A 26,022-nucleotide genomic window follows, 5' to 3' on the forward strand; every position below is an offset into this window, starting at 1 on the left:
CCGTTTTCAAACAAATTTTCGCATTACCGTCTCGGTATATGCCTCGTCTCAATGTCCCGTATGAATTTGGCAAAAATCAGACAATTTTTGAGTCAAAATGAATCAACTAACATTACGTGTTCAACTAAAATGTTGAACACGTCACAAGCTCTAAAATACATTTTTTTTAATCTTCAGAATGCAAAAATTTGAAAAGAAAAAAAACACCTTTTCAGGAATTTCAAAAAAATTCTTTTGTACAGTAAATAGAAAAAAAAACCGTTTTTCTGATTTCCAAAAAATTAGGGCGATCTTTTCTTTTAGACCACCCCAGCTATATAAGGTTAAAATTACGATTTTATCAAATTAAACTTTCGCATCAAGGTTAAACATGTTTTTAGCTATTCAAACATACCTTTAATTTTACTTTGTCGAACAAGCTTTATTTTGTTCCAAAATCCATGTTTTTATTGCAATTTTGGACGTAAAAGAGCTGAATGCAAAACCGGTGATGCAAACTCAGAAACCTTCGCGTAGCACGAGCACTTGATGTACGCTCACTTTGACAGTGATTAACACTCGCGTATCAAGCATTTTCAAACGCGTTTGACAGTTTTTTACTGCGTGACGCAATTCTGAATTTATTGTGACGAAGCGAAGGGCTGGGCACACGGTCGACGTCCTATACGATAAATATAAATTTAATACTCCGTTGGTGAGCGACGGGCGAGTGGTAGTGAGCGACAGGCGAGTGGTATTTCACTGAACGCAAGAAAAGGAGTTCTATCTGATTGGCTAGCAATCGATCGCTTAGGTCGCTCAGTAGTCAACTACAAACTCATGCATTCAATTCGATTGAAATCGATTATTCTATTATTGACGAAGATAAAGAGCGTGATAGTGTGTCAATAATGTACATTGTATTGCACCTGGTTTTACCAGCATTCCTTTATAAAATAATTTTCTCAAAGAGTTGAATATTATCAAAATTTTTACAGCGGATTTCAAATGTTTTACATCAAAATTGCAGTTAAACATATCCACAGCAAAATACCGGTCCTCACCAATTAGTACATTTAATATCCAGTTAGTACATTTAAACGAAACCTGTGATTTACGTGACAACAAATAAAATTTTCTTACAATAGAAATATCATATGGGATACTGATATGGTAGGTCGCAACCGCCATTAACGTGGAGCTGCTACGCAGTAGCTGACTTTTTGTTCCGTGGAGCCAAATTGACCAATCATGTTAGAGTTTTTCATTACTCGGAGGTAAAACTGACCAATCAAGTACGACTTACTCATTACGTGAAGCGAATTTAGTCATTAAGAATTTGCCAGACGAGCTTCACGCGTGGTTGCAAGATATCCTCGGTCACGATAGTTATGATTCAAAAGTAATTTATGAAAAGTACGAACCGACTTATTATTAAAATGGACATGCACTCACAAGAAACTCATACAGTATTGTACACAACTATATAGCTAGGCAGAGTGGTGGTAAACCATGCACACAATTCTGCGATCTGCAGTGTATCGCCGGGAGCTGATTTGTACATCTTGCGCGGCGTGCCCTGCGGAATTCGACCTTCAGCAAACCAGTTCGGCTCTACTTTATATACTAGTAGTAGGCCATACATACTGTAGTTACGGTACTGCCCGCTTTTCCTATACACAATACTCAGTGCGCTCACCATTGACGCGTGACCTAGTAGTGTATGTTAGAAGGTTTTATGCCATTGCCTATATGACGTCACTGTGTAAAAAATAACCAGTCAATATTTAAAGTATTCTCTGAAATTCTAGAAAATATAGTTTTGTAACATTTCCTAAATTTTTAGCTAATTTAGGTGTTTGGAAATATTGGTACTTTTGTGTTTTAGGAAGGATATGTAAACGACAGATAACACCAAAAAATATGAACAAATTATTTCTAAACTGTGTTAAGTCTGCAAACCATTATGCTTCTCATTTTCAAGAACGCTGGTTAACAATAAGCAGACTATTGTCTCATTTAAGTAAACAAAAGCCCAGACAGTATTGTTACCTTGCGTTAAGCTTTATAATCATTCACCCAACTGAAACTATAATACCAGCTCATTGTTCATTGCACAGGTAAAACAGACACAAGTGCAGTGTGTATTTAACCAGAGAAGATCTGATGTAACATAGTTGAGCTGTTTTCATTGAGTGTTATCTTGGTTTAATAGCTTTTAATGTGGTTTAAGTCCTTCAAAGGTCGTGGTGAATTCTACTGTAGACATGACTGCATCATGATTATTTTAAAGTCAACAACATTCAACAATATGATCACCGTGATAGTATGACAGTATCAGTACCGTGGGTGTCAGTGATCCTGGCCTGACACAGTAGACAAACAAACAAACACGCCACACACATGGCACATGCATGCAAGATAACATTGACTATACACTAATCAAACAATGGTATTGATCCTGTACAACTGTTTGTGGTTTATTTACATTCGATTCATTTAAAATCCACATAGTAAACATTAATTTTGGCAAGAGTTTTCTCTCTCTGGAACGATGATGCATCAACTGGCTCAGCGTAATGAAAAGATCTAACATGATTGGTCAATTTAGCTCCGAAGCGCAAAGTAAGCTACGCGTAGCAGCTCCACGTTGTGGCGGTTACGGCCAGCCATATACTGATCATGCGAAAATCGTAAAACATAGAATAGAAACAGTGTGGCCGGCTCTCAAAATCTCAAATTGTATGCATAGCCTGAGTCGCACGGCCTATCTCGAACAAAATAGCTCAAAATCACCATGCGTAGTTGTTGAAAACGTGAGGATTTATCGTTACTACCACGGCAATTTTTAAGACGAAGATATAGGGATGATGATGGTGTGCTGGGGTCACTGAAAGATACAAAACGACACGAGGGGAAGCCTAAATGACCAGATACCAAGTTTGAAGTATCACCTTAATATCAAAGAAATGGATGAGAAATCTCTACTACTGACATTACGTGCACAAGCAATTATTTGGACAGCAAAAATGAATAGAAATTAACATGCTCATTATTTATAATGTAGTCGTGATCCACCGAGCATGAGTAACTAATACCAATGGGCCTGTAATCCAAGAAATTTCCTTCCTTAACACTAGCTTATGATTTTAAGCTTATTGAATGTAATGTTAAGCTTTCTGTAATTGATTGTAAGAAAATCTGTGTTTATTAATAAAGAAATATGACAAGAGAGACATGATTTTGTGTCTTTACATTTACCATGAGTATGCGGTTCTTTTCTCACTTTCATCATACCATTTACTACCAGAGAATATACATGTAATTTGAAAAGGTTCTCTAGTTATGGAACTACTTTGATATTTCCTATCAATATTTAAAGATCATCTTGAAATTTAGTTACAAAGACCAGACGAAGCTGTACACATTAAAGGGCATCCAGAAAATTCAATAGGCTTTTTATTTTTCTTCCAATGCCAAAAACCTGAGATTAATAAAATAAAGGGACCTGATTCTGAATATGACAAATCATAGACTGTAGCTCAGTCTATGCACAAATGCCCAAACACACAAATAGGTAGCGTGTACTGTGCTGTACACCTACAGACTTTAGGGACCATCTCAGCAATCATGCTTTTAAAAGCCTAGCATTACCTAGGGCTTAAGCTTACCTAGTCTTCGTCTTGTCTAAGTTTAATAACACCTTAATTACTGAGGTTCAGAATCAGGACTAAGTGAAATTCCTATCATGTGTATCAAAACAATGTTAATACTCATGGGGGAGTGACAACTGACAATATAGAGGGAAGGTGCGTGGGTTGACATGTCTACTCAGCTTGAGAATTTGAAGGACCTTAACGCCCTGCAGTTAGCGTCTTTAGCCCAAACCTTTTCCAAGTAGCGCTAAAGTGTCACTTCTATGCCGACTAGCATTTCCGTGCAATAAACGCCCAAAGGTTTTAATAAAAGAATCCTAAGAAAAGTATCACTTAACAGTTTAAACAAGACCTAAATTAGAGACGTAATTTTGGATGTAGACAATGTTCCCGACTCCACCTTTCCCCATCTGCCTGGTGCTAGCAGTCTGTTCTCGCACACTCCCAATGCAATTCAGCAAAGAAATTAGTAAAATAGCAAAAGAAATTACCCTCCCTCCCGTCGGGTCTTTTGGCCGACCCATTCGCCACCCAATTAATCACATACCTGCAATTGTTTACTAACCCCTGAAAATCAGACCTGTCCTTTTTATAAATACCAAAAACACTAAACTCGCCGCAAGTGAGAAACACAACTGGTCTCGATCAAGTCTTCAGGACGAGTGTCCAGAATGCGTCCAGTTTGCGTCCAGTTTGCGTCCAGTTTTTGGACCATTTGCATAAAGCCCTGATTGGTCAGAAGTTACATGTGACCTTGACCATGACCAATCGGGGTCAAAGATATAAAAAAATAAACCACGCCTCCCGACCTCTGATTATCCTTGCTGAATTGCATCAATAGAGGGCCTATTCTAGCTCCTCTCACTCCCAGATAGGTGAAGACACAGATTAATAAAAGGTAAATAGCCACCTCGTTACACTATTTAAGATGGCGAATTTCTCGAAAAACGCGATGTATTTTTCTTTAAAAAATTCCCTCATTTCACAAATTCTTTGCCACTTTCCACTCATCTGATCATCTTTTCATGTAAGGCTAATGAAAGTCGATTCAAAGTTTCCCGTTACCCTACTCCGCTCAAAACAAATTGCTGGCCAAATATTTCATTATTTTGAATAAATGTTGATTTCTAACAAACTTTTTAATAAACAAATAAATAATTGTGTTTTTAAATATGTCATAAATCTCTTTCTGTTGATTTTCAGGGATTTTTCTTTGCAGTAGGAGCATGGTATATGGCTAATAATGAATTAATAATGAATACCTACTCAATTATCTGTCCCGCACTTTTGATCTGCTCTGATCTCATCCGTAAAAATATTGTGAAACTTTTGATAATAGGGCCTAGTTGTACAATCACCTTCATGTGGTTGTAAACTACATCTGTAAACTACAAACTGTGATTTATCACATGTATACATCGGCAGCTATTGGTTTATGCCTGTAACAGTTGCAATAATGAAATAGTATAAAATAATGAATAATGAATAATGAAATGGTCACCTACACAGTCATGAAATATTATGTAACGGGAAACTGGGACTTGACTTTCATTAGCCTAACGGAAGTGATGCTGCTTTTATGAAGGTACGTTTCTTGTTTTTCCGATAATTTATAAATTGTTTTTAAGACAAAAACTTCCGTGCATAATCATGTAATAGGCGTTTTCACTCATGCACTTGTTTGCAAAAAGTTGTTTTAACCTTGTTTTTACCCCATAATTTCCCTCATTTATCGAAGCCCTGCCCTCCTTCAAATTTAAACCTTGACTTCAAAGTATTTGGCAACTGTTTAACCTTGATGCAAAAGTAAACCTTGATGCAAAAGTAATAATTTAGTCCCTATATAGTGAGGGTGGTCTAAAGGAAAAGATCGGCAATTATGTTGGGATGCTGTTACTAGATGTACAGAAAGCTTTTGACAGCGTAAATCATAATATTTTGTGTTCTAAACTTGAGTGCATGGGAATCAACCCTGGTTGGTTTAGATCATATTTGTCCAACAGGCAACAACTTGTCTCGGTTGATGGCATTTCATCGGATTTCATGAAAATTACCTGTGGGGTTCCACAAGGTAGTTTATTGGGTCCCCTGCTGTACCTTTGCTACAGCAATGACATGGTGTCCTCCGTGCACAATAAACTATTACTATATGCCGACGACAGTGTCATCTTAGTTTCGGACAAAGATGACACTGTCGTTTCCCATGAACTCAACAAAGAACTTCAATCATGTAATCAGTGGCTAATCGACAATGAATTATCCCTGCATGTGGGTAAGACCGAGTGTATTTTATTTGGCTCTCATGTGAAATTAAAGAGAGTCACTGATTTTAACATCAATTATAACGGGCAAATTATCTGCTCCCAAGATAGTATTAATTATCTTGGAATCACAATGGATCAAACACTCTCGGGTGACAACATGGTTGATGTTCTTGTCAGGAAAGTCATTGGGCGCCTTAAGTTTCTTTATAGGCATTCAAACTATCTCAATCAAACCCTTCGCAAAAATTTGTGTGCTGCTCTCATACAGTGTCACCTTGATTACTGCTGTTCAGCATGGTTTGTTGGTATCAGTACCAGAGCTAAACACAAATTACAGATCACCCAAAACAAAATAGTCCGCTTTATTCTAAATTTGTCTCCCAGGTCCCACCAGTGTTCGATTTACCACCTGCATACCTGCACCAGTGCATGTAACATTCCCTTTGTGCATGCAGCTTTTCACTACCTGCCTGCACGCGTGCATGTACGATTTTAGCGCTAGCGATATGACAAGGCCAATATACAAAAGTAAACAAGCAGTCAGTCCGATTTGGAAAAACCCAATCTATTTTTAGCGCAACATCCTGACTTCAGGGCTGACGCAATTGACAATTCCCGATACCCCTATCACGTGAGAACTGTCACTTTTTTTCATTGACTTCCCTAGTCTTCTACACCGCCAGTTTGCGTCGGTCTGATACTCGTCGATCCTAACGAACATTCGCGATAGCCACATACAGTCTGGTCCGAGACCCTTAGAGGGGCTAGCGTAATGTGACGTCATCCACCAATTCCCGATACCCTCGCACATGTCGAAGCTGTCATTTTCATTTAATTGAAAAAAAAAAGAACCGGAATTTAAACTGTGGGAAATATTTGTTTACGTACGGAAAATAATCATAATAATGTCCAGCAAAAAAGGAAATAGCTCAAAAAACACTTACATCATTCTGGAAATTGTGCACCCGTCGGGCGACTAGTTCTAGAACAGATGAAGCCACAGCATCCAGTGTTTTGGCTAAGAAATCGGCGAAAGTGATCGGCATAAAAATGACACTGACAGTGGAGCCGGAATATTATTACAAGCTTAACTGACAATGATTGTGATTCAATGTGATTTTATGTTTGCTTTAATTTTGGTGCATGCACACTTTTTGCTGTGCATGTAGAAATTTTGGGCTACATGCACCAGTGCAGGTAGGAAAAATTTTGTAAATCGGACACTGGGTCCCACATTGATCAGTTGACTCGTAACTCCATTAAACTTCTAAATTCTCAGGACCGTGCTAAACAATTAAGGCTTAACCATGTATTCAACATCTTCAATGATACTGGTGCACCATACCTCAGAAACAACTTCATTAGAACCTCAAGTGCTCATACCCATCGTACCAGATCTAGTAATTTTAATTTCTTTGTGCCCAGAGTCAAAGGTATTGCCAACAAGTCCTTCTACTATAATGCCATCTTAGATTGGAATGACTTGCCGCCTCAAATTCAGTCCATAAGCAACAGGATGGCTTTCAAAAGGCTGTCAAAAACACCTGGCTGATAGTGCTTTGAAGCAGGAATCTGCAGAATTTATACGTATGTAGGCTTATGTCCAAATGTCTCTTTTTTTTCTATTTTCCTCCACGTCCACAGCCATTTTTTTGTTTTGGGACCCCATTGGAAATAAGCCTGCATACGTAGCCAGGCTTTTATGGGCTATCCTTGCCTTGCAACTTTTGGTGTTGTGGCGTGTATGCCGTTCCAATCTGGGATGGCATTTTGTGGTTTGTGCACATTTTATTATTGTTGTTAAATTTTGATGCATTTATTGTACTTGATGTCTTACCATTTTTCTGTATTTTTGTATATGTTGCAATGCTAAATAAAAACTAAACTAAACTAAATCGCCATTACTAGGGTCGGTCGGTTGAGGGCAAGTAAATATCTTCTTCTTTTTTTTTTTTTTGGCCTTTTTGGCCCCTGGCCTTGCTGAGACGTGCTGCTGGTGGTTGGTAAGCTTAAAACTCACGAACAGGCCAAGTCATGCACATCAATAAATATGAAGGAAAATACTTAATCAGTACATTAATTTTATTGTATTTAATACATTCTTCTAATCTACATTTATTTCACGCACTTTTGTTTACCTTGTAAGGCTTATTTCTTAGAGAAAAACAGGTTTATTTTCTTGCCAATATTCCGACTTTCTCTCAGCTGTTTTGGCGTTGCTGTGACAACTCGTAGTGTTTCTGTATCAAGATGTTTAGTGAATTTGTTGTATTTTTTTCTAAGGTAGATTTTGTACCATTATTAGCATTAGCTGTCAATTGATTCAATGTTTTGGAAATAAGAATGGGATAATTTAGGTTTTTACTTCGAATAAGAGATTTAATTGCAATTTTTAGATACGTTTTTAGGGTAATGTTAAAAACGCTGACAATGTGTGTCAAGAATTTCTAAGCTGAGGGCCTTTTTCTTGACGTTTCTGCTAGAATTTTTAAAGGCTCACCAACAACTTATATACTACAGCTACAGCCGGATGACTTTTCAAACTACATATTTTTGGCATATTTGTTGTAATGATGATTATACATTTCTCAATTAGATAGAACTTCACAAATTTGCTCCAAGAATTTGTTTTTACTTGTCAGGGAAAATATCTGAAAATCAGCCACGAAGAAGATCTGGGAAAAAAAAAAAAGATCTTATAGGCCTAAGGAGAAAAAAAAAATCAATTTGAGCATATCGTAAACTTTTGGTTAACAAAAAAACAAAACAAAACAAAAAACAAAAAACATCAGGTGAACAAAGCAAGAAAATGGATTAAAAAGTGAAAAAAAATGGATGGAAAAATTTACAAAATAAATGAAAAAAAGGTCAAAAAAAAATATGGATCAAAGTTTCAAATAAAACATAAAAATGAATGAAAATTTTAATAAACAAGAAAATGAATGAAAAAGTCAATACAACAAAAGTAGGGATCAAAATAAGGGCCCAGAAAACATGGATGAAAAAAAGATCTACAAAATGGATGAAATTGTTATTAAACAAAAACAGTGATCAAAAACTCAAGTAAACATATGAAAATGAATAAATGTTTAAAAAAGTAAGAATCAAAAGGGTCAAGTAAAACATGAAAATTGGAAAAAAAATAACAAAACATGAATATGAATTTAAAAATTCAACAAAAATAAAAGTGAACGAAAAATTAAATAAATAAAAAAAAGGGGGATTGGTTCAAGTTAACATAAAAATTGATGAAAAAAATCAATAAAATAAGATAATGAATGAAAAAGTCAATGAAACAAAAATAGGGATCGAAAAGGATGAAACCAAAACAGGGATCAAAAGAAACAAGTAATGAAAATGAATGAAAAAGTCAATAAAACAAAAGTAGTCCTAAGGATCCAAAGGGTCCAGTAATCATGATAATACTGCATGAAAAAGTATGATAAAAAAATTAAAAAAACTTCACTAAAACAAAAGAAGGGACCAAAAGATCCATCTAGTAAAACATGAAAATGGATGAAAAAGTCAATAAACAAAACAATTAGGCCTAATGAAAAAGTCAATAAAACAAATAAGGATCCAAAGGATCCGTCCACTCCAGTGAATTGAATATGGATGAAAAAGGGCAATACGCAAAAACATTAATGAAAATGAATGGAAAAGTATAATAAACAAAATATAAAAACTTCAATAAAACAAAAGTAAGGAACCAAAGGATCCATCTAGTAAAACATGAAAATGGATTTAAAAAAAAAAATCAACAAAAAGTAAAACAGAAGTAAGGGTCCAAAAGGTCCAGTAAAACATGAAAATGGATGAAAAGGTCAATAAACAAAAAAATAATGAAAAGGTCAATAAAACAAAAGTAAGGATCCAAAGGGTCCAGTAAAACATGAAAATGGATGAAAAGGTCAATAAACAAAAAGCAAACAAAGAAAAAAATCAACAAAAAGTGGATCCAAAAGTGGATTAAAACATGAAAATGGATGAAATGTCAATAAACAAAACAAATTAATGAAAAAGTCAATAAAACAAAAGAAAGGATCCAAAGGGTCCAGTAAAACATGAAAATGGATGAAAAAGTCAATAAACAAAAAGCAAACAAAGAAAAAAATCAACAAAAAGTGGATCCAAAAGGTCCATTAAAACATGAAAATGGATGAAATGTCAATAAACAAAACAAATTAATGAAAAAGTCAATAAAACAAAAGTAAGGATCCAAAGGGTTCAGTAAAACATGAAAATGGATGAAAAAGTCAGTAAACAAAAAAATAATAATGCAAAGGTCAATAAATAAAAAATTAAAAAAAGGGATCATAGGGCCTACCAGTAAAACATGAAACTGAAATTATAATCAAAACAAGAACATTGATGAAAAAGTAAAGAAAACAAAAGTATGGTGAAATAAAACACAAAAATGGATGAAAAAGTAATTTACAAAACAAGAATCAATAAAAACATGTACCACAAAGTGCCTTTAAAGATAAAATAATATCTATCAGCCTAGGGGGCTTTCTTTTCGTGGCACGTCAAATCGAGGCTACTGGGCAGGATAAGTCTGCTAGTCTTTGAAAGTCTACGCACGGCCGTTGTGTAATTTTGTTCCGCTGAGTAGAAAGAGGGACTGGAAGACTCAGTCTAGCTGCTGACAGTACACAAATTTATCACACACAAATTTAGTCGCAATCTTGATCAAATTTATTATTGTTTGTAATTCCTTTGCATCCTTGTAAGTATGGATGTGCCGTTGGATACCGGAATCGTAAGTGTAGGTTACAATTTCCTAATTTAGGTGTTCGTCTTGGTGTAAGTCTTGTTTGCACGCTGTAAAAATTGTGCCAAGCACTGCCCACATAATTATTTATAAGCTTATTGAAGTTATTCAGTTCAGCATGATCAGCCATCAGCAATGCCAATGCAATGCCAATGTCATGTCAGTATGTCCATGGTGTGTCAGTATTTAAACTAAAACTACAAATCTACATGTATGCATGTCAATGATGTCATCATCATGCATGCGTAAATACTATGTAAAAATTTTATTTAAACGGACACAGCTGCCAACAGTGTGGTGACGATTGCCCGCATCATGCATGATACCCCGGTACCCCTTCCTTCCTTCCTTCCTTCCATTACTGTGCAGCTCTCATTTGGTCGAGAATAAACGCACAACGCCAGGTCAACATAAAAAGTGGTAACCATGTGTGTTCTTCCTTTTTCAAACCCCCCCTTTTCACTGATTTTTCATTGATTTTACCCCCTTTTTTGCCAAATCACTGACAAAATCAGGGTAAAAATACCCCCTTTTTCAAGGTTTTCAATGAGAAGATTTCCAGACACCCCTTTTCAATGACTCCAAATATTTTAATATATTAAGTACAAAATGTACAAGTATGAACATTACTTTGTGTCTGTTGTACTCCCAGATGATCCTGTGTTATTAACTGGGGTAATTACAATGTTTCCCGCAATGTTTTCAATTCACCACATGGAAAAGTGTATACGGCAGCCAAAACGGTTACATCTGACACCATCGATGTTCGCGTCGCTCATTCAGCTCTCTTCAAAAGCGCGGGAGCATACATTGCAACACCCACTAGACAACTATATCGGAAACCGCCGTGCCAATAGTAAAAAAGCTGCCTTCTGACGCTCTCGCTGTGACGATTGAGGGCGGAATCAATGAAATGCCAGAGGATGGAGGCTGAAGACTCGGGCTGAAGACATCGATCGAACGAACCTGTGAAATACCCCTTTTTTTTTAAATTTCGCGGAGACAATGCTCAGAATACCCCCTTTTTTCGCGATTTTGCGGTCCGCGATTTCAGTCAACAAAATACCCCTTTTCCGCGAAATTTAGAACACACATGGTTACCACTTTTTATGTTGACCTGGGGTACCGGGCATGATACATGGATACGCAAAATGGCTTTAAAAAATATATCAGAAATATTTTAAATCTACATGTCATTGTATTTCCATATTGTAGGTATGCCAGGTGAATTCAAATTTGCCATCAAACTGCATCATTTTATATATCAAATTAAAGCTCTTGAGTAAAGAAAGCCAAAACTGAAAACCTTTTTTTCATAGCACTTTCCATAGCAAAGTTACATCTTGTCAAAGATTGACTTTCATCAAAAAGATTCAGCTAGCAAAATTCCCAAAAAAAGCATTTCGGTGGTGTTTCTAGATCTTAGACCTCATGTTGATAGCAGCTTTTTTAATGGAACTGCTATCAAAATCCCTCTAAAATTCCATGTGCGAGTGACTTATCACCATAAAAAATCATATGGTTAAATAAGCATGTAAGTGAAGTATAGACAACATATTTATGTACATGTATGTAGGTTTCCTTTTATATATATGTATTGTGTTCTAGGCGAATTTGGCTGACTAGCAAATTATGTGTTAACTAAGGTTTGCCTGGCATACCTACATATTGTTTGAATATCAATACAAATTACAAACATTGTTGTTCTTTCTTGTCAAAAATGAGACCAAATTTGTGACCATAACTTATTCCATGGACGGTTGAGTAACTGTCTTTGAAAGACAAGGAGGTCTCAAACAAAATGTGCCAAATCTGCCATTGTCTGTGCCATTTACCCGAGAATCGGTAAACATGAATATTTAAGGAATCAGTATCACACTGTTTCATTAAAAATGGTTTCAAAGTGCTGCCAGCCTGATGTACCGGTCTTATGCAACCGTTTTTCTTGGGCTACCACTTCTGGGTCTGTGACATCTCCGGTCTGTTGAAAGAAGAATATCATACTGCGGGAAACTCCAAAAGTTGTCACAACTTTGATTCTAAAGTATGCCAGGCTCAAGCTGACCAATAGCTTGAGCCTTATCCAGATGTGATAATCGAACAATGGTTGATTAGAACTTTCTTGCAAATGACCAGCAAGAGAGATTGACTTGCGTTGATCCATAGAGAACTGTTAATCCCGTCCTAACACTTTTCATTCAACATGATGTACATGTACTGCAAACAACTTTTCATTCATTCTTTTATTCATGCATTAAACCACGCGTTCATTCAAAAAGCAATAAGATGAGCGCAGACAGCGGTCAGTTTGGCACATTTTCTTTGAGACCTCTCTGTCTTTCAAAGAAAGTTACTCAGCCGTGGAATAAGTTATCGTCACAAATTATGAGGTGTCATTGTTGACAGGAAAGAACAATGTTTTCATTGATATGAAACAATATAGAGATAGATTTCAAAAATTTCTGATATACAGCCGTTTTTTAAGTTTCCAAACTTTTTTTGAGGAGTTTATAAGTTGTGAGTTCCTTTTGTATTTTGAAATGTGTGACACACGATCGCATACAGCTGACAGATTGGCAGCTGTGCTGTGTTCATTCAAATGAAATTTTTACTCTCAGTTAAATTGGTCACACTCGCACAGCTCCCGACTGAGTCTGAGACTAAGATTCTGATTGACGGCTGAGCCTGACGCGATCCCTGCTGTTGTCAAGTCACTGAACATTGCTGAACGTTCTACATGTATGCATATGTGTTGTACGCTTTGACTGTTCATTTATTTTTTTTAAATTTATTCTGCCTTTTTTACTTTTCATGCTTGTCAACGTCAACACTCAACATCGCAGTGGCATTAACTGCAGTGTAAAATGTCATAAGTTTACAGCAATTTCAATAAATATTAGTAAATTGCTGAATAAATGCTGCAAACCTTTGATGAGAGCATACTTTAGATTTTTTAGTCTACGTACGTCATTCGCTGAGCACTGTTCCTTTTATCAAGTCATTGAACTAATGTTTTATTGTACCGTACTCTTTGTTTATTGATCATGTTAAGTTCTGAGGCTTTTGTGTTTGTGTTTTGTGCATGCAGGCATTCAGCCAGCATTAACCATGTTTATGAGAAAATTGATGTGAATATGCATTTCGTACACGCATGTGTATAGATGTGATGTAGGGGTTGGTTGGGCAAGACTTCTCACAGGGGGACAGCTTCCCCCTTGCCCTCCTTTGGCTACGCCACTGAAAACAAATGAAAGTGTGTTTGTCTTAGATTTTTTTTTCTCAAATCATATCGCATAAACAGATGAATAGACAGTGCAGAAAAATTATAGAAATGAGGGAACATGTTCAGAAACATGTATCATGTTTTTCGAGAAATTTGCCATCTCGATGATCGGATGCAGAATTAAACTTCACATAGTTCAGGTGTCAAATGTGTTTGTCATGATTGTATTAACCTCAAAAACGGTGTACAACAAGCACTTGTGCTCTGTGGAAGACGAGAGATTGGAATGGAACTTCTTGGTCGCTATCAGAATCAAGCATTGTCAGCAGGGTTGTAGCTCGCCTGATTTAAGTGGTGGCTCTAAATTGCTAAAGTCCGTGAATGGCTTGGGACACTATTTTTTTTAAAGTTAACACGAGTGATCAGGGAATAAGCTGCGGGGTATCACCCCTCCAAATTTGATAACTACGATGTTGTAAACTTTGATCACAAAAGGGTGGGGGTTCAGTTCCTGATAAAAAGGGTGTCTGGCTAAAAAGCGTGGGGTAAAATAAAAAGGGTGGGGGTTTGACCCCCTGACAAACAGTTATCATTTCTGGGAGCGATTGCCGATTAGAGTGCAACTCTACTAGTCTTATTACAAGACTGCCCTACTCTAACCCTAAACCCTAACCCTAAATTCCGTAAACGAGGACTGGACTCAAGTCTAGCAAGTTGCACCCTATTCAGTAATTGTACCCATTTCTGTAGTGGTATCAATTTTACAGTTTTCATAAAGAAAAACAGATCAATGTACTTTTCATTGACTTCATTGTAATCTGATCTTCAAACATGTAATTTCATTGCAGCCCACAAGCAACAGGGTCATCAACGTAAGACCCAGAAATCAAGAGGACAAGAGGGACCAACACCCTTATTTGATGACACAAGTACAGGGCCACCTCCACCCCAGGGAGGATATGGGGCACCTCCACCCAATGATGGAGGTGTACAGCAGTTTCCTGGACAACAGTACCTGAATGATCCAATGGCGAATATGGCTATGCAGTACGGAGCAAATTTGGCTGATCAGGGTAAAGATGTTATGGAGAAACAGGTGAGTGCATGAGCTTATAAAAAAGTGCAGTTATTTATAGTACGCTACGCACAGTCAAAACGCCTAGACGTTGATCCACAAGCCTCAGCACACTTTACAGGTTGTCGCTGACCACTATGGCCCCACATCATTCCATAAACCACTTAACAACTCAGGGACTTGGCAGCTTCAAGAGCGCACACTCTAGACATTCCACTAATAACCTTCGCAACCAGGATCAGTTCCCTAAGTTTTGTACGGGTTACAACATTAATTTATTCATGCCACCTAATTAAACAAATCATATTTAAGACCTAAAATTTCACAAGAGGTGTGAGAAAAATACCAGCTTCACCCCAATACCAAAATCTGCATTTTGATGGGGGTAAAGTCACCTTTAAACAGGCAGCACATGTATTGGTGTGAATCCTTTGATTCCCATCAACACACATTTGAAACCATGGTAATTTTCGTCAGTTATAATACTGTACTTTTTTTTTTTTTTTTTTAGATTGACAGATTTATGTCTGTCAGTAAACTCAAGTACTACTTTGCAGTGGATACTACATACGTTGCCAAGAAACTTGCCATTGTGCTCTGTCCCTTCACACATACGGTAAGTGTGCCAAATCACAATGAGTTCATTTACATTCTACCATTTTTTGAATTCAGAATTTGAAAGGGCAGCCAATCCAAGACAACTGTGACTCAGAGGATGATTTAAGTACTACCCAATACCCCACTGGGTTTACTGTGCAGCAGGCGACCAGTGTGAGTAACATGACACCACTGCTTTGCTATGCTGCATAGAAGTGCATGGTTAAATTTGAATTTGTACAGTTATATGAACATAAAAAACGCTGTGAACATGCTGGTCGATTTCACATTTTATGTTATCTACAGAAGGTGTGAATTATCCATTAAACACACATCACTTTTGTTCTGAAAAATAATGACACGCATACAATTTTAAAACAACATCTTTTACACAGAGTTCAATGGGATTTGAAAAGTAAAGTGGCAGTTGAAACTCTAGTGATAACACTTTCGCAGTGCATGATGGGGCTTCCTTAAATCACCCTCTGACTGACTCAAGGGCACCTAGAATGTTGTGTTACACCCTACAGTTGTGTGTTTCATTGCGCATAGCATTGGAGGTATAACACCTGTTGTTTAATTGGAACATGGAGATATAACAGGAACCCCTCTCTTGCTCCTGGACCTCTTGTGATTTACCAGATGAACTTCAATACAAAACATATAAGCAGTGTCAAACTTATTGGTACCCGACAGTTGAGTCTGACTCATCATAATTCAACTTAAGATCCAAATAAAATGTGTAGATTAATTGTATAACAAGTCATAAATTGTACATTCTGGACATTTCAAGAGTATCCAATGTTGCATTTGGAAGAAGCAGGATTTTTAATAAACATTAAAATTGATTGTTACCAATGATTTTGATACAGCCTGTACCACACACACAGGGAACATAAGCCCTGTTATCTACAGTACACAAGTCATGTTGTGAATATAAAAGTAGTTGGACAGTTAGTGGGTTTTTAGCAGGTTCGCCGTCAAACAAGTTTAGAACTGTCAAGGAGTAGCTCTGACTTCTTCAGGACAAAGTACCTAAGAATGAGACATGGAGGCCGCCCTTTGCCTACTGGTGGCTCTGAAAAGAGTCGTTCACTGAAGACTGCCCCTTGTCAACAGAGAACTATCTGCTTTAAAATTAGCAGATAGGCGAGATCTGCTTGTTCTGCTTGACAATTCTAGACTTATCCGACAGCGAACCCGCTAAAAACCCACTAATTATATTGGTAAGCTTTGTTTCTGTGACATTTGATAGTCATCTAAACAGTTTAATAATGTCAGGGACTTACTAAAATGAAGATAGTGAATGCAAAGTGGAACCAGTGGAACAACAATGTTCATCTCTGTTCTGCAATCTGCACTGAATAGGACCATAATTGTTTTTTCTCATTAGTTTGATTCAACTCAATATTATATTTGATCACTATACATTACATATGAGTCTGTAAATCTCATATCTGATCAAATGTGTTTTATCAACTACTTCATTTATGAAATAGATGCATTTGTAGGATTGTAGAAATTAAACTTGATAGATTTTATGATTGACAAATCCAAAAATATTCACTAGTTTTAGACTTTGAACTAAGCCACAGAGTGATGCGAAAATTGCCGGAAGCAGCGGTCAATGATCCCAATGGTCATTCTGAAGCCAAGATGGCGAAAGTCTAAAACTAGTGAGTATTTTTGGATTTGTCAATCATAAAATTTAATCAAGTTTTACTTCATTTATTTTCATTAAGTAAATCATATTTTTGGGTGGATGTTGTATGTAGAATGGGGAAGTTGTTTGTAATTCTTGTAGCATGATAAGTCACTAAAATGGTTCTATTGACCCCCTTGCACCTGTTGACAGGAGTGGTCCATTCGATACAATCAACAAGATGAGCCTATAGCACCTCGGTACGAGATCAATGCACCAGACCTATACATACCAGTCATGGGATTCGTCACATACTTATTATTAGCAGGTGTTGCGCTTGGAAAAGTAGACAGGTAAATATTTCTGGTTGATCATGTTTGTTGTACATACTAATATTTCACCTGAAGGGAATGAATCAGCCAAACCTCACTCTTGTCAGTCAGACTGTTGAGCATGGTTTATTTTGTAAACACATGTTCATGTTTTATGTATTAAGGGGGTATTACACCCCAGGCTAATTTCGTGCATATTTTTGCATTTTTCTCAAAAATTATAATGCATTGGTGAGAAGTAAGATATGTTTATTATAGGGGCAAGGACTACAACTACTGCACTGAAAATTCAGCAACTCAAGGCAAGTAGTTATTGATTTATTGATCAAATACTGGTTTTCCTCATTTTTGACTGTAACTCCACAACTGTTGTCTGTGCTGAAATAAAATTTCCAGTGCAGTAGTTGTAGTCCTTGCCCTATAATATACATATCTTACTTGTCACCAATGCACTATAATTTTGAGAAAATGCAAAAATAGGCACAAAATTGGGGCAGGGGTGTAGTACCCCCTTAAGCAAAGACTCTCACATGGCAATATTGCAAAAGTAGATGACTGCGGAGCTGTTTCTGCATTGAATGACCAAAGTGCTAATAGCATGCAATTACTCAGTATGGGGTAATAACACTGAGAGATGGTATCTGATTGCTGTATGCTACATGGTTATGTCCTTCTGAATGCTTCAGATCATTTATTTATGGTGTCAGAGTAGGTTTATGATGATCAGACAGCCAGATAATGGAGAGATCTGGATAAAAGACTCCTGATAAGGGAGGTTGGACTGTATTCGAGGTCTGTTTTGAATGTGAGATCTCTAATACTAAATCAGGACAATTAAAATGTATTTACTGGGATTTCTTACCAACAAAAACTATCATGTCATGTGACTCAAATTGTGTCCCTCTATTTAACCTTGATGCAGGCAAAAGATTTAAAACAGTTTGTCTCCATCCAAATGCGGTGAGACTGACAAGTCTGAAAGGGATATCAGCCTAAACTCTTAAATTAAAATCAGATCTTTTGGGGGCTACTTTTGAAAAAAGTCGCCTTGTAATTTAACTTTTGAGGGCTACTTTCAGGATTTCAAGGGATAAATACCCTAAATCTCCATTTATTTTGAGCCACAAACCTCATAGTTTCCTTTCAGGGGCTACTTTCTTCAAAAATTGCCCCCATAATTTAATTTTTGAGGGCTATTTTGGCCCTTGTTGGAATACATATTTAGAAAAGTAGTCTTGATTCTTGTCTTTAATTCACTCATTTCAGATTTACTCCAGAAGAATTAGGTATTCAAGCCAGCTCGGCCTTAGTGTGGTTAGTCATAGAAATCCTAGCAGTTGTGCTCACACTCTACGTAATGAATATACAATCTACACTTAGAACCTTGGATCTTATAGCATTTAGTGGTTATAAATATGTGGGGTAAGTATTTTACTTTAAACTTATATGCATGTTAGATAGGGGATATTGATCTAAAACATTTCAAATTTACTAAAAAGTGGCTTAGTTCAATGGAAGAATAGTGATAACAAGTTTGGGTCATGTAGTATGCGATGTACACTTGTATTCATAAGGTGGGGACTGGAAAAACTAATAACAACATATAATTCCGAAATATTTGAGAAAATAACCTGGTGAGTGCAGTTGAATGTTTTAATCTTTCTACTTCTTGTTTACTACCTGCAAGTATGAACTTACACAACTGAACATATAATTTGTGCATATTCAGTATTGATAAATTAGGGATTCAATCACCCTTGTTCATCACCGATTAACAAGATGCGCCCGCGTCGTCTGCATGGTTTACTTCGCGAGGGCAGCAAAGTAAACCACGCAGATGCACTGGACGCGAGTTGTTAATCGGTGATGAACAACGGTGAAACATGATTGAATCCCTTTCAACAACAAAAATAAGCTAAAGAATGTCCAGTTTTGTAGTCATTGCCACTCAACCCGGGCACTCAATATTACAAGAAGATCGATACTTTTTCTGTTGATACAGCAAAAGAACTACAGAATAAAAGCGCAATGTTTAGCCGCTTCCTCCGAAATAATGAAAACAACATGTAGCGCACACAAGTTCCAGACATTCACATTTCCTTGCTCTTGTAGCTTTTTGTGGTTTTTGGTGGAGTTAGGGTTAGGGAACGCCCTGACGAGGGGGAAAAAGTGGTTGTATAACCCTAACTCCACTGAGGCTTTTTCGCGCAGGGGAAGGAAGGAAGAAGATGAAGAGAATTTTTATTTTTTGCGGGTGCGGTTTTGAACCCCCAACCCACCGGCTGCTAGACACGCTCATGGCCATACCTTGCCATGGGGGTTTGCCTTGGCTGGCCAAGCTTTCTGTCACAAAATGTGCTTTCGCATGATGACGCAATCACATCGCGTTTAATACTTGCACTCGCAGTATCTTGCTCTAGTATCTTTTTGTGGCTTTTGGTGGAGTTCGGGTTAAGAAGATGGATGCAGTAGTTCAAGTGGTGGGTTTCCCTATCTGTAATATTTTTCTGTAGGTGACTGAAGTAACAATGTGATACCAGCATAATATACTAAATTAGATATTCCCACAACTGGAAACTGGCAACAATTTCAATCTAGCAGTCAAGTTAGCTCAATCGATAAAGCGTTCGACTGTGGTGCGAAAGGTTGCGGGTTCGAACCCTGGCGGTGCCTAGTACGCTCACGTGGAAAAATTGAGTTAGCTTGAAATTCCCTGGACAAGGAACTCACTGCTAATTTGTCTCGTTGTACCCCGTACGAAACTCGGGGAGCTGATCCTGGTTGCGAAGGTTATTTGTGGAATGCCTAGGGTGTGCGCTCTTGAAGCAGCAAAGTCCCTGATTTGATGTTTAATGGTTTATGGAATGATATGGGGCCGTAGTGGTCAGCGACAACCTGTAAAGTGTGCTGAGGCTTGTGGATCAACGTCTAGGCGTTGTGCCTGTGCGTAGCGCACTATAAATCACTGCGCTTTTTTTTTTTTTGTGGAGCAGTGTTCATCAAACTTACAAAGAAAAGAATGAATGTAAACATACAAGTGTGTTCATATTCACACTGGTTAAAACTAGTAAGTGTGTATTCAAGCTCCGTTAATATTTTTTGTGTTGATTCTTCCGTTTCAGAATGATAGTCTGTCTGTTGGCACAAATTTTGGTTGGAAATATGGGTTATTGGGTGGCTCTTTTGTACACAAGCGCTGCTATAGTCTTCTTTTTGGTAAGTAAAATACATCATCAGTGTTTGTGGTAGAGGGATAATTCTTACTGATGCGTACTGGGTAGTACATCATTCTACTACCATGTTTTTGTTCATACATGTCAGGGTTCCCGTTAAGGTTTTAAAAATGTGCGTCCGTAATGACGCAAGTTTGCTGACGAGGTTGCAAAAACTTGCGTCCAGACAGATTTTTGTGCGTCCATCTGAAATTCACGATTATGACGATACACACGTGACGTAGGACCTACCCCGGGTCTACACCTCATCAAATGTTGATTGTTAAAAAAAAATAAAAGTGCATTTTCGCTGTGATATTCTATCTCCATTCGCTATGATAATTTTTCTCATTTCTGTGTCAGTTTTGGTCCGAAACGTGGTCAAAAACATGAGCAAAGTCTGTCAATCTTTAGCAATTTTCGTTCGTACTTTCACTTCCGCATTTCTATTTTTAAATTAACGTGTAGTTGATGCTACAAAAACTAAAACACGCGCTGCCACAAAAAATACGAAAAAGGGTTATCATTTGGATTTTGGCTTTAAAATTGCTTTTATTCATCGTAACAATAATACTAATAAAGGAAACCTACATTATTTATGAGAAAATAAACTTAAAATATTAAAAATTGAATATTGTCGGGTTGTGATAAATAATTAAATAAACATTAACTGCACGTGCTTGCTTGTAAACAAATCACTCGGGACTTCCCCAGGCCATCAATCAGCTAGCGATCGTTCGGAAAACATGCAAAAAGTGCACGATTTCCTGACGTTGCATTTACAAATATTGCAGAATTTACTTCAATTCTCAGCAGGTGGGTCAAAATTTTGGGGCTTTTATTATCTTAAAAATATAAAAGAATAAATATTTCTTATTTTTATCATCAATTAATGATAAAATTTCGAAGTTTTGTCTGCGTCCACATGCATTTGACATGGACGCAAAATACTTGATTAGCCATGTGAACTTGCGTCCAAATTTGTAAAATACGCGTCTGGGCGCTTAATGGCCTTTACTAACGGGAAGCCTGATACATGTGTACCATCTAAACAAGGCTCACCTCAGGTTAGGAATGTTACTGGGATAATGACAAAAATATGAGCTTTCTTCTGATGTCAAAAATTTTGATAGGGTTCATGTTGCTTGTCAATTGGGTCAACCACCTGTTCATAAGAAATTGAAGTCTTGCATGTTATCAATAATATTTGACTATCTTGATATTTTCTTCTGCAGGGACGCAACTTAAAATTGATTATTCTCCCCGAGTCGCATCCAGACCACATCGGGCATGGCAACAAGAGACGCATGTACCTATTGCTTTTCATTGCAGCCCTTCAACCTATCTTCATCTTCTGGCTAACAAGACATCTAAGTACAGCAGTACCACCCAAAGTGACCAAGGATTGGTGATTAAACTCGGCAACGTACACAAATAGGTCCGAGTTATTATACTAGTGTGCCTGCCTAGCCAAATGGATGCAAAATTCTGTGCTTGATTACAGAACTCACAGAGTTGCAGAAAACAAGTGTAGCCAATTATCATGAATTGTGGAAACAGGCATACTTTTAAAAAAGAGTACTAGTGAGATGCTATATATTACATTTCAGGGCAGGAACACTAGGCCATGCATGCAGAATTCTATTTTAACTTTGTCAACTCAAATTTGGTAGTGCCGTATGTATTTTACTGGTCACAGTATCGAGTATAGTGTGCATTAGCGTACTCCTGCAGAGTGTATGCTCAGGTGTACAAGGGCAGTTTGTTGGCGCGTTTGCGGTGCAACCATGTAAAAGCACTGATGTCACTTCCAAATTTGAACTGAAATGAAGTGTAAGCACTGAGTGGTTCAACTCGGGCAACTAATTTCTGAGTTCAAATACCTGTTACACACAAATGATTTACTCATGAGCTGTAATAAGGTACTCATACACTACTCAAACATATTAAAGGATCAGGCAATCCTGATATGCAATTTTCTTTTTCTGTTCTCATGGTGCTAACCAAAGTGTTGTTCAGTGTCGTGGAACCTCAGTACTTGATAGTACTAGTGTTCTGTTGCCTGAACATTACTGAATGAAATGACACTCATCTAATTTAAAATGTTAATGCTGTTTTTGAAAAATGCAAATAACCGAGTCTTGATCCTTTATTTGTTGTTGAATAGTGAATGATGTAGATTTGTACATTTAGTCATTGATAAGGGCTGGAGAAAGTGAGGAACCCTTGAAGCGCCTTTTTGGTAAGTGTGTGCATTTGGAGGGAAATTGTACTTTCCCAAATTAAATCTTTGTGAGTCACAGCCATCAATCTATTTTGCAAAGATGGGGACATGTTTGATAACTTCATGGTAATCATATACCCTTGAAGCAGCTAAATAATTGGTTGTACCAATTATTTTAAACAATTGATGAATTAAGCTTTTGCAAGTACTGCTTTACTCCTCAAAACATTGTAAAATATACTTTTTCTTTGCATATGAAATGATAGCACAATGATCCATGTGATACATAAAATTTTCTTAGTTTCAGTGTACCCGATTGCTTAAAACCAATCAAAATAGAGATATTAAGTCTGTTTGCAATTCTAAGCTGAATCTCCTTCAGTCATACTGACTATTCGTAACATATCTCTGATTGGCTCAATACATGATATCACGGTCTCTGTAACCAAAGTATACTGCGCCAATAAAGTATCCTTACACTTGGAAAAATAATCACAAATTCCAAACTGAACAATATTGGGGTAAATTTTTGTTTTTTTAATAGATGTACTATCTAATCCTGCACATTATGACACCACATTGAATCCAATGTGACTTCAAGAAGCAATGTTACAAGCATTTGATTAGCGAAAGGTCCAGTTTTAACAACTCGCGTCCGGCGCATCTGTGGTTTGCTTCGCTAAACTGCCCTCGCGAAGTAAACTATGCAGACGACGCGGACGCATCATTGTTAATCAGTGATGAATAACGGTTAAACATGATTGAATCCCTAAATAATACCCTCATAGGACAAATAATACCCTCCTAGGACAATGGCTCGCACTTGTACTGAGATGTTGACGCATCTAATGCACTCCCCCTGCAGGGCTCATGCTTAGACGCCTCAACATCTCAGTATTTTTCAGGGTTTTCTTTTAACACACAAATAGCATGTGTAATGTATATGCATTGCGTTCACACACTTTTCGTACCCCTTCAAATATTCCATGATTTGGTATGGAAATACCAGATATCTTCATCATGTATGAATTCAATTGAGATATTTGAATGGTGCCAAAAAAATGGAGAGGGGGTATGCTAATAGTAGCTACTAATGGAAAATTTTAGACGAAAAATTTGTGCCCCTTCAGAGAAAAAAATAATCTCAAATGAAAGGGTACAAAAAATTGAATATACCCCTTCAGCAAAATGCTTAAAGATAACCCTGCTCCCATTAAGTGACATGCATTTATTAAGCTATATTATATCTATAACCAGTCTGTGTCTTGGGGAAAGGTATGGATATTACTCAAATATTGGGGAAAAGTTTCTAACATCTACTTCAAGTTTGAATTGCAGAAGCAAATATGAAATGTGAATTTCTCAAATACTTGTACTAATTAAGACCACCAACAACCAAAAACAAAAAAGATATTGCATACTCTCCTATCTTTGAAAGTGTAGTAGACATTCATCTATCCATGTGTCACACTATATGCTGTTGAAATTAACATGTTGTTGATGTATCATAACTAAATAATTTAAATATGAGAAGGCACACTTTATTACTCTATTTTTGTTTATTTCACATTGGGGACCAAGATATAGTATACTTCAAATTTTTTTGTTATAAAGCTTAATTGTTCGGCTTATATATAAGGTGGAAAAAATAAAGACTCATAACACCTTGTATTGATATAGAATGGCATGAATGCAGTTGGGTGCAATGCGTGTTGTGCATTGCGTAATGTGTGACTGGTGCACGCTTATGTAAATGTACGTGAGAGCGAGTTAGGACTTTACTGACGCGCGAAGTAACAAAAGCCGAATAATTTCCGCCTTTATCAGCCAAACAAACTTTAGAAAGCATTAGTGATACAAAGGTTAACACATATATACATTACTACAACTAACTAGGTTGTTCACTGGTTGCAAAAAACTCTGGAGCTACACTGCTTCCCCTCCATGAGTAAAAATGTGATAAAATTTGCCATCTCCATTTTAAATAACTGATCTCACAACCCATTTGGGCAGAAATGCTTTGTCCATTGTAGAATAGTTTGTAGTTGTAGTAAAAAAAAAGTCTGGCTACCATAGAACTAAAGTTTATTTTTATGTTAAAAGAAAATATTTATCTTATTTGGTTGTAGAATCTTAAGCAAGTTGTGACAGTGGGTTTGTGAGCCAAATACATTTCATTTATGGTCAGTATATAAATATGCTCCATGTTACTGTTTGCGTCTCTGTGTGTGCTTCACAAGAGGGTATGCAGGTGTGTGTTTGAATCACAATACAAAGCCAGGTACAACACATGCACAATGTATGCATACACACTACAATCATTTTAAGCAGTGTTGCCAGTCGTCAGGAAATTTCCTGAAAATTTTACTCGGATGATCCTGCACAAATGTATAGGCAAAGTACATTTTTCAGGAATTTGTTTTGCCATTTCAGGATTTTTTGATGCACTGACTGGCATCTGTTTAAGGTTTCACCCAATTTTTTAAAGCCATCACCATAGTCCCATATCTCTTCTGAACAGGTGAAATATTAATATTTTGTACAAATTTCACTGAATGTGGCTTTATTTTTTTAAATGGGGTCTTGAAACTGTTTTATCATTTACCACTGAAATACACTGGCTTCTTTTTAGGAATCTCCTTCACAGACTCCTAAAACTGCACACAAAAAGTATCATTACACTGAAATAAGAGATAATCTCTTGATGAAATTAACAATGTTGAGGGATCAGATAGCAACATTGTCACATATGTGTACATCCATATTAAAACGATGCACTTGTCGGCTGCTACATGTCACATTTCATATAATAGCAAAGAATAAATACCAGACTCATCTCCGAAGTAGAGATCACTTCCAATCATCCCCAAGTCACATGGTTTAGGAATACAAAGAACATTCCTTAACCATGTGACTTGGGATGATTGAAATGATCTCCACTTGGAGGAATCTGGTATTTATTCCTAACTAATATGTGAAATGAGACACATGTAACCGCCAACAAATGCATCGATTTGGATGTACATAATACAACTCTGAGTTCA

General features: G+C 36.9%; 2 protein-coding genes across 4 annotated transcripts in view; one reads left to right on the forward strand and one right to left on the reverse strand.

The window, feature by feature from the left end:
• LOC140153098 (dynein regulatory complex subunit 5-like) overlaps positions 1-8,147 on the reverse strand; it is a 50,139-nt gene extending 41,992 nt beyond the window's left edge. For 2 of the 3 annotated variants that reach the window (XM_072175718.1, XM_072175716.1), the window contains exon 1: positions 8,038-8,147. The gene's annotated coding sequence lies outside the window, so the exon portion shown is untranslated. Of the gene's footprint in view, positions 1-8,027 lie in introns of all 3 variants that reach the window. The other variant, XM_072175717.1, reaches the window with a different exon arrangement.
• Positions 7,207-22,298, forward strand: LOC140152178 (protein YIF1B-B-like). The gene is made up of 8 exons (XM_072174479.1): positions 7,207-7,299; positions 10,634-10,667; positions 14,745-14,992; positions 15,483-15,587; positions 17,424-17,563; positions 18,809-18,964; positions 20,665-20,758; positions 21,990-22,298. The coding sequence occupies exons 1-8, from the start codon at positions 7,207-7,209 to the stop codon at positions 22,164-22,166; spliced, it is 1,047 nt and encodes a 348-aa protein (XP_072030580.1). The 3' UTR covers positions 22,167-22,298.
• Positions 22,299-26,022: the final 3,724 nt, after the last annotated feature.

The sequence above is a fragment of the Amphiura filiformis genome, chromosome 5 (assembly GCF_039555335.1).
Source record: "Amphiura filiformis chromosome 5, Afil_fr2py, whole genome shotgun sequence".
NCBI lineage: Eukaryota > Metazoa > Echinodermata > Ophiuroidea > Amphilepidida > Amphiuridae > Amphiura > Amphiura filiformis.

Coding starts and splice junctions, on each gene's coding strand:
- LOC140152178 (XM_072174479.1), top strand. CDS start 7,207: ATGTATTCAACATCTTCAATGATACTGGTGCACCATACCTCAGAAACA. Junction 7,300..10,633: donor TACCCATCGTACCAGATCTA/GTAATTTTAATT, acceptor CATCCTTGTAAG/TATGGATGTGCCGTTGGATA. Junction 20,759..21,989: donor CTGCTATAGTCTTCTTTTTG/GTAAGTAAAATA, acceptor TTTCTTCTGCAG/GGACGCAACTTAAAATTGAT.